Source organism: Vigna angularis, chromosome 3, assembly GCF_016808095.1.
Source record: "Vigna angularis cultivar LongXiaoDou No.4 chromosome 3, ASM1680809v1, whole genome shotgun sequence".
Lineage (NCBI taxonomy): Eukaryota > Viridiplantae > Streptophyta > Magnoliopsida > Fabales > Fabaceae > Vigna > Vigna angularis.
In genome coordinates this window covers 40,727,171-40,736,752 of record NC_068972.1, presented here as the reverse complement: position 1 = coordinate 40,736,752, position 9,582 = coordinate 40,727,171, and the positions used below count along the sequence as shown (strand labels likewise).

Below are 9,582 nucleotides of genomic sequence, written 5' to 3'. Positions count from 1 at the left end.
AACCACCATATCTTATGGGAATAACTATCCTACATACTAACATTCAAGTTTCATTTCATAAAGCATCATCAATCTAATGATACCCATACATATGATACACATTAACTCACTTCAACAAGAGAAAGGAACAGAAGCACAAAAACAAACCACAGGCTTGAGAACAGGGCACACCCAACGCTAGCTTCTGGCGCCTACCGTCATAGTTCAAGAAGACATGCTCGCCTAATGAATTATGGAGAAAAGGGGTTCAAGCTTGCAATGAAGAAGTGGTGCTCAACGCCCCTAAACCACTAGTCAACGCCCATAAACCATAAAGCTCTCTAGTTTTGCAACAACGCTTGAGACTATCGCTTAGCTCTCAGTTTTTTCTATGTCCAGCACCTAAAATGAGCGCTCAGCGTTCAAGAGCCTAGTGACTTTCTGGTTTGGCAGTGCTCAACACCACACAATGTCACTCAACGCTATATCAGAAGACAACAACATCTAAATATGATCTAGATATACTCAAGACCTATCTAAATAACCAAATTGTTATTTTTGATACTAGAATTAATTCAAAAACATTTTTATGGCTTAATTTGAATACTAACTTTCTTATTTGGCTAGGAACAAGGTCCACCCGACCAAACCAACAACTCAAAAGCTCATATTTGAACATATTAAAAACCATATTTTTCTATAAAGTAAAAGGTCAACCAAGTCTTAAATGACCTAATAACAAACTTTAAATATTAAGTTCATTCCTTAAACAATTCCATTTGAATTTGACCTGTCAAAACCCCAAAATTTAAACCAAAAACTACTATAACTCTATCATTCTACCACACTACAATTCAGCAACAATTACCAACTTATAATAACATCAATACCACCAATTCAAGCAATAAAAAACAAGTACACTGAATAAGTAGCAACTACAAGGTCCTTTCAATATCAGAAATCACAAATTCACTCCAATTAGGATATCTAGTAGCGAAATTTCAACAAACTCACATTCAACAACTCCATATACCAATTTATTTAATCTCAAACCAAATTAAGCATGCAACACAATTTATCAAAATATTATCAACATCAAAAGTTGTAGTTAGCTTCTCTTACCTATTAAAGGACCAAATGACCTTATAGAACCCCAAACAACTCTCACATATCAAAGCACATTATTTGCACCTACAAACAACAAAATCATGATTGAAATATGTCACTAAAACCACTAATTAGCATAGAGTCACATAGGAAACTCAGATGACACATGCAACCACAGATGGTGCACATGTAAAGGAAAAGAAAACCAAAAAAAAAATAGAACAATGACTTTTTTGCAGAAACTGATTAGTTAGACTTCAAGATCTTGTTGGCGATATCTTATCTTCAAATAGACTAACATAACCTTAAAGAGAAGTTAGAAAACTCTAGAAAAATAGTTTTTAGAAAGATTATGTATTTTAAAATAATAAAACTAGTTCATAACCAAACTATTTATATAAAAACCATCTAGTATTAAAATAATTGAATTTCACTATTTTTAAACCACCATCAATTCTAAAATTCTATTTTATGAGATTTTACAAATTTTTGTGATAATATTTTAAAATTCATTTTGACCAATTTTTAATTAAATAACATTATTTTAAATTAAATATATTTTTTATTTTCATATTATTTTATCTTTTGCCTAAATTATATATTTATTTTATTTTTATACTTCATTTATAGTTTATTGAAAGAGATATTTTGTATTATTCTAAGAATCTATACATATATATATATATATATATATATATATATATATATATATATATATATATATATATATATATATATTTATATAAGAAGATCTTTTTTGTTGGCATTTTTTTTTCAATTTAATCATTTCAAGAAGTTTTATAAAATTAAAATAATTATTTTATCAATTTTATATTTTTAAGTGCTAATTTTTTTAAATTTAATCATTTGTATCGATTTGATTGTTTTATACTTAATTATCTTTTAATTATAAAATTACCTTCAGAATAAATAAATATTATTTGTAATAAAATTATTAAAATTATTTTAATTTTATAATAATAATAATAATTTTATTAGTTTTTATTATTACAAAAAAGTGAACACATATATCTATTTTAAAAATATTATTTTTAAAAATAATTTATAAATAAAACATATTTACCTTAAATATATCATTTACATGCTTTAGAAATTAAACTGTCAAAATTATATCTAGTTGAAGTATTCTTTCATAACTTTTTTCTTAAAAGAGTTCCGGTTCTTCGATTTTTTTTATATTAAAAAATAAATATTCATTCAAATAACACTTCTCTCACTTTTTACGAAAATCACACCTTTCACTTTTTTACAAAAATAACACATTTAATATTTTGGTTGAAAACCTATAAAATAATTTTCTCAATCTATTTTTTTTCTGTGAGGATAATCAGTTACAAATTTTTAAAACTGATTATTTAATTCTAATTTTTACAAATAGATTTTTTTGTATTATTTTTAAACTGTTTCTTTTTTATTTTCATGCATGAGTTATCAAATTTAAAAATCGAAATAATTTTAAAATGTGTATGGAAAAAAGGTTATTGTGAATACTTTTTCTTCCAATTTTGTATTTTATTTAAATATATTAAAATAATTTACTAAAATTTTGAGGTTGTTATTAAAAACTAAAAATACTCCGCTTAATGCATTTTTAAAATAATTTTATTTGAACTTATTTTAGATATGTGTGCATGACATTCCACCATCTTATTACGAATTAAATATTAAGCATAATCAAACTTATAATTATATAATATATATTTACATTTTTCCATGAAAAATCACAATTTAAAACTTTCATTAATAATTTTTTTATAAATTATACCTAAATTATATTTATTCACTATTTAACCATTAATAAACTAATGACTACTTAACTCTTTCACTTAGAGTATAATTTATTTATGTACAATATATAATCATTGATTGTAAGAAGAATAAAATCATCAAAAAAAAAAAGTAAGGTAGTGAAATTTTAACAAGTTATATACTCACACATCTACCAATGCAAAAATTTAAAATAAAACATAATCATGTTATACAATAATCATTTATAAACACATATACATTTTAGACTCAATTTCCTAAATAACATGTATCAAGTTAAATATTTATAAAGTCTTGCACATGTCATGTTACCTTAAGTACTACAAAGACTGAACTTAGTTCTGGCATAGTCTAAAATCTCTCATAACAAGGTTAGTTTATTATAGCCTAGCAAGAAATGTATTCCCTCTCACCAAATCTCCCTATATTAAACTCCTTTAACTCTCACTACTAAACTTCATTCTCTATATGAGTCTTTGTGTTTAGTAGAGTTAAGATCACTTCAAACTCTATATGTGTTAATTCTTCTTAGAAGTAACCACATTCATACAATTTATAAGTAAACCAAAATATTCAATCACAAATCTCTTAAAATCAAGAAATCATTTCCTTTACCACTTGAACTTCATTCATACCATAAAATATAACAATTCAAACCAATATAACATATTTGTTAGCTCCTCAATTTAACATTATATTTTGAAATAGATAAGAATTGGAGGTGGAAATTGCGAGAGGAGGGAGAGCTGAGAAAGTCACATAGGCATGGGAGAGAGAAACGAAAAAAAGAAAGAAAAGAAAGAGAGTGCAAGGTTGCGTGTGTTACAGTGTGTGGAAATAACTTTTTGATTAATTTTTTAGTAGTTAAACTTATGATTTGTATATTATATATATATATATATATATATAGATAAATTTGTTTCATAAATGAAATAAAAATGTCTATAATAAGAAAGAATGTTGTAGTATGCACAAGTTTTAGCTCTTTACGTACAATGCTCTTCAAACTGATTTACATGTCCAAGATAGCAGAAACATTAATCAATGAACAAATAACAAGCTTTCTCATTGATTGTGGTTCATTATCTACAACCATTGAATCTTAAATATAAGAGTTGAAAATACAAAGCATACACATGAAAACTCTTAAATCCACCACTACACTTACAGTAAACACTTGCCATAGACAGGAAGAAAAAACTGAGAGAAAAGAGGATGCTGAGATGTCTGCACTGTACCAACAGACTTTCTCTATTTCCTATCCCCAGTAAAAGAAGCGACGTGAGAGTGAAGAAAATGAACAACTAGGAGGAAGGTTTTGAGTATAAAACGATAACTGTAGCTGCATCGTCAAGACTAACACCAAAATCACCACAATGCAAACACATTTGTCTACAGTTTCTGCAATGTTAAGGTTTCGAAGACTCCGAAATTGCAACAGCAGTTGCAATTTAAAACCTTGAGGAGACTAGAAATGAGACCGATGATTTGGATCTGTATTTGACCAACTTAAAACTAGAAAAAGGAAAGCAAGGTGCATTGAAGAAATCAACAAACAACTTGTTTCAGCGGCCATCAACAGATGTGAAAGACTCTGCAAACCCAGTAGGTCTTGCAGGGATACTGCTCTTACTGTCTTGTAGGTCCACATAGCTCAAATCCTTCCCTTCTGTCTCTTGCCAATCCTTTACCATTTGGTTAAGGGGAAGACTATAGTCGATGCCAGAATACTCCTCAGTCTCATCATCGAATGGTTTCCATTTCTCAACAAGCGGTCCAAGAACATTCACAACATGACTCATATCTGGCCTTTGGTTTGGTTCCCTGGCAGTGCAGTGCCCAGCTAACTCGGCAATGATGGAGACAATATCGAACATCTCTTCCTTTATGTCAAGGGCAGGGTCAACAGCAGCCATTAGTTTCTCCTTGTCTGATTTTACATGCCAGAACCACGATGCCAAGTACTGGCTTTCCTCAGGTCTATCTTCATCAAGTGCCATTAATCCAGTTAACAGCTCCATTAGAACAACGCCGAAACTGAAAACATCTGCTTTGGTGGTAACTTTTCCTGTCACTGAAATATATAATATAAAGAGCAGAAATCAGTGTAGTTTAGTGTGTCAAACACATCAGGATCATGCATTTGGGTCTGTAAAAGTTTCGATATGGTCCCTGATAATAATATCATGCAGAATCATACTAAGTCTATCCTCCCTGGTGAGATATTTCTCTCTGTTTTCTGTGAAATGTTTAGAATTGTATTCACTTCTTTTCAAGATTTCCCAGTATGGCTCTCTCTCTCTCTATATATATAGAATCAACAGAGTATGCAATAGCATATAGAATCAACAGAAGTCACAGAAAAAATAAAGTGATTAAATTCGGGAATATTATAAAATTTCCTATTATAAAAGATTTTCAAAATAAAAATAATACAAAATTACCTGCATATTCTGGTGCCAAGTATCCAAATGTACCAGCAAGCCTGGTCACTACAGATTTTTTGCCATCAGGGGCAAGTTTTACCAATCCAAAATCCGAGACTTTTGCTCTAAAGTCATCCCCAAGCAAAATATTTGATGATTTAAGATCTCTGTGAATGAAGATCTGATGTGCCAGGCTATGAAGATACTCCATTCCTCTAGCAACATCCAAGGCAATATTGAGCCTCCTCTTCCAAGAGAGTGGCTCCAGTTGCAAGCTCTTCCAATGGAACAGATGCATACTGAGAGCCCCTTGTGGCATATACTCATAAACCAGAATCCTCTCATTACCTTCAACTGAATAACCCAAAAGAGATACCAAATGCCGGTGCCTGACTTTCGATAGAACTGCAATCTCAGACTGGAACTCATCCAAGGCCTTGCTGGTAATAACACCCGATTCCATTCTTTTCACCGCAATCTTAGTCCCATCATCCAATTCTCCCTTGTAAACTACTCCAAATCCACCGCGCCCAAGCTCATTCTCCCGTGCAAAATTCTTGGTCACATTTCGAAGAACCTGAACCGATATCACAAGGTTCCCAGATTCAATGACATGAGATTCCCCACTTCCATTTAGAGTCCCAGACCCAGTGCCAGTCACTGTGGAAACACTTCCATTACCGTCATTAGCAATTACAACCTTCAGCAAATTGTTCGAATCAGAAGGATCTCTGGAGTGAATCACCAGAGACCCTGCTTTCTCAGAGACACCGTTTCTCTTCCTGAAACAATACACAGAAAGCGGAATGAGAACAAAAGCCGCAGCTGCAACACCTGCAATAGGAGCCACAAGTGTAACCAATCCTTTCCTTCTGGAATTATTTGACTCAAGAGAGACACTGTCAGACTTTGGATTGGGACTAGAGTCTTCAGATGGATTAGGATTACGCTTATCAGATGAAGGAGGTTCAACCTTGCCAGAACCAGAAACAGAACCAGTTGGAGAAAGAGAAACTTCTGGGGGACCACGTAACGGAGAATTCCCATCAATCACAAGCTTCATCCCTTTCCCGAAACTCGGCAAGGGACGGGAAATGTTATTACCACTCAGATCCAACAACGTCAATGATCTCAAACTAGTCCAATTACTGGGTATCCTACCACTGATATCGTTACCTCCCAATCTTATTCCAACAAGAGAATCCAACTTGGCAACAGAAGGACTCAAAGTACCACTAAGGTTAAAGTTATTCAAAATAATCATTTCCACCTTTCCATCCCCATTGCACTTTATCCCCAGCCATGGCCCATCACACGGATTATTGCCACTCCACGAATCAACCAAAATCTGAGGGTAACCCAACCCCCCAAGAAAATCCAACAGCGCCATCACCTCAAACGCACACATAGTCCCAGGCTTCGACAAGCAAAAATCATTGCTTTCAAAACTCACTTTATCCGCTGCAAAATCAGGGATCGGACCCATGAAGTGGTTATTATTCAAATCCAACCGCTCCAACTTCATCCCACTCAAACCACGCGGAATCAACCCAACAAGCTCATTCCCATTAAGATCCAAATCCCTCAGCGAGACCAAATCCCCAATGTTCATCGGAATACTCCCGCTAAACTTATTCCCGTGAAGCCACAAACTCGTCAACGAAATCATGCTCGCAACAACTTCAATTGTCCCAGTAAGTCCATCGCCACGCTGGTTATTCAGCCAGAGAATCCGCAACGCCGGAACGGTGTTCAATTCCCCCGGAATCTTCCCGGTCAAGCTGTTCCCGGAGAGCTGCAGCACCTCCAGCGAAGCCAAAGAGCCGAGAAACGCAGTAATAGGACCCACCAAGTTGCAGCTCATGCAAGAGAAGTTCCTCAACTGCGCCGAATCTTCCAAAGTTTGAGGAAGCACCCAGCCACCAGAAGAGGCATTGAGATTATTGTAATCCAAAGCCAACACCTGCAGACTCCGAAGCCCCCGGAAAAAATCTCCGGGAATGGATTCAAACCCGTTGCGGTTGAGAAATGCGTACTTCAAGTTTGACAAGCCATTGAAGGAGGGTAAGGGCCCGGTGAGGTTGTTGTTCTGCAGACCCAGATTCTCCAACATTGAAAGCTTGTTGAAGTTGGAGGGTAGCGGGCCCACCAGACCCAAGTCCTTGGTCTGAATCTGAGAAACTCTGTTTCCATTGCAGAAGATGTACTTCCATGGCGGATTCCCACACGGGTCTCCTCCTTCTTCCGGCCACGGTAAGAGCTCTTTGTTCTTCAAACCTCTTCGAAAACTGTTCAGAATCCCCACGTCGTTCGGGTCCGTTGCGGTTAACACCACCGTCCACAGAGAGAAAAGGAGCAACGGCAAAGAGTATGTCAGAGCCATTGCCATTGCAGCGTCGCTCAAAACGCTGCGTTTTGGGAAGGCATCATCGTAGAGAAGAAGCTTGCTGCCTCCAGCTCCGAACAGTGAGTGCAATGTATTAAGATTGAGTTTGAGGTTCCTGTTATATTATAAGGCCATGTTTGTCTCTGCATTAATAATTACAATCACTTCCACCACACACGTCCTATTTTTGTAATAAAGATTGGTATTTAATTAACCTAAACTCCTCTTAATCACATTTTCTTACAATTCTTTCATAACATTTTATTTATTTATTTATCTGGTTTCTTTAAAAGGAACAGCATTTCTTATTAAAAATAATTTAAAAATGCAATTTTCAAATACTTAAAGTAAACAAACAACTGTTTGAAAACTCATTAGTCCATTAACTCTTCACAAAATCACGTCAGATCGAATAATACGCAAGTTAAAATTACCATGTTAAAACTAAATTCAATTAATTTCACATTAATTATTTCACGTGTGCAATTACTTCTTTAGGGTTTTTTTTTTCTATCTCTCTTATTTGATTATACATTTCTAAGATGTACATTCATATTTTCTCGTATAATAAAGTTATACCATAATATACAGATAAAGAGTGGCTCACCATAATTATGATATTTAAAACAATGAAGAAAAAATATATATTCTTCTAAGAAGGACATACACCATTTACCTTTTTTTATTAATTATAAAATTCGTGACACTAAAATTTAGAAAAAAAATGTTCTTTCTATATTCTTCTAAGAAGGACATTGCTGTGTCTCTTGGTCTTTTTTTTATTCTCTATAATTAAATTTATTACCTAGCTACTTCATCCATTTTTTTAATGGTTAGTTTTTTTAAGAAATTCTGTTTTATCGTATCTTTTAAGTTTTAAGATAATACAGTTACTTTATTTAAGTATATCCTTAATTTAGTTAATGCGGAGAGAAAACAATTAATTATGATAAATAATGACACGTCAATAAAATAAAAATAAAAAGTATTATAAAGAAATAAATAAAGCAATTGATATAATACCGTTGTAAATTAAATCCATTAAAATAACTTCGTTAAAATTAATTTTAAAAATATATTTTAAGTCAATTATTATATAAATATATTGTTATTGGGACTTATCTACTACCGCTTGCCTACCAATACATGCCTAGATGATAAACTGATACTTTTGAAATGAGTATTTTTATACGACAAAATTAGTTTATATATGAAAAATAAAAATGATAAAAAAATATATAAAAGAACTTCTAGAAGTCAGTTGTTTGGATGATGATGTTATCCATACAACTTTAAAAGAAAGATGAAATAAATTTATCTTATAAATTAAAATTATTTTATTCATAATTTAAAAGTAAATTTTTAAAAAAATCATGATAAAAGTTCTATAATTGAGCCCAGTTTTTTTATAAGTTAACATTGTTATGTACATAATAAAAATAAAATAAAATAACTTTTGCAAATCAACTGTTTCGATTGTGTTATTCATAAAATTTTTTAACGGAAAAAATAAGAAAAAAATAGTACTTTCTTCTCAAACTAAAACTAGGTTAGACATAAGTTAAAAAAAATAAAAGTTATATGAACCATTTTACAAATAAATTTATTCGTAACATATTTTTAATTTATAGAGAAAAATAATTTAAATTTTACATCTTATTATTTTTGTCACATAAATATTTATGAAAAAGTTCGTCTAAATATATAACTAATTTTAACCTATGAATAATTTTGTTTTGTTTTTCATCCTAAATGTATTTATGAAAAAAATTGTCCAAACATAGATTCTAATATCTATTTGTTTTAGGAGATATATATCTTTCAGATTATTTTAGACAAATTGTAAAAGCTTGAAAATAATAAGGCTATTGAGCTTTATGTTGAGGCAGTCAGCCC

At 32.1% G+C, this 9,582-nt stretch overlaps 1 protein-coding gene across 1 annotated transcript; it reads right to left on the bottom strand.

Annotated features, from left to right (window-relative positions):
• Positions 1-3,919: 3,919 nt before the first annotated feature.
• LOC108326248 (receptor protein kinase TMK1) lies at positions 3,920-7,814 on the bottom strand. Its single transcript, XM_017559631.2, has 2 exons — positions 5,319-7,814; positions 3,920-4,948 (listed from the first exon to the last, which is right to left on the bottom strand). Exons 1-2 carry the CDS (start codon positions 7,687-7,689, stop codon positions 4,440-4,442), a joined length of 2,880 nt encoding a protein of 959 aa, XP_017415120.1. The 5' UTR covers positions 7,690-7,814; the 3' UTR covers positions 3,920-4,439.
• Between the last annotated feature and the right edge of the window lie 1,768 nt (positions 7,815-9,582).

What these genes read in the sequence shown, in the direction of transcription:
- LOC108326248 (XM_017559631.2), bottom strand. Translation starts at nt 7,689, where the DNA reads ATGGCAATGGCTCTGACATACTCTTTGCCGTTGCTCCTTTTCTCTCTG. An exon ending in CTTGGCACCAGAATATGCAG is followed by an intron (nt 4,949 to 5,318) that starts GTAATTTTGTAT and finishes TATATATTTCAG; the next exon opens with TGACAGGAAAAGTTACCACC.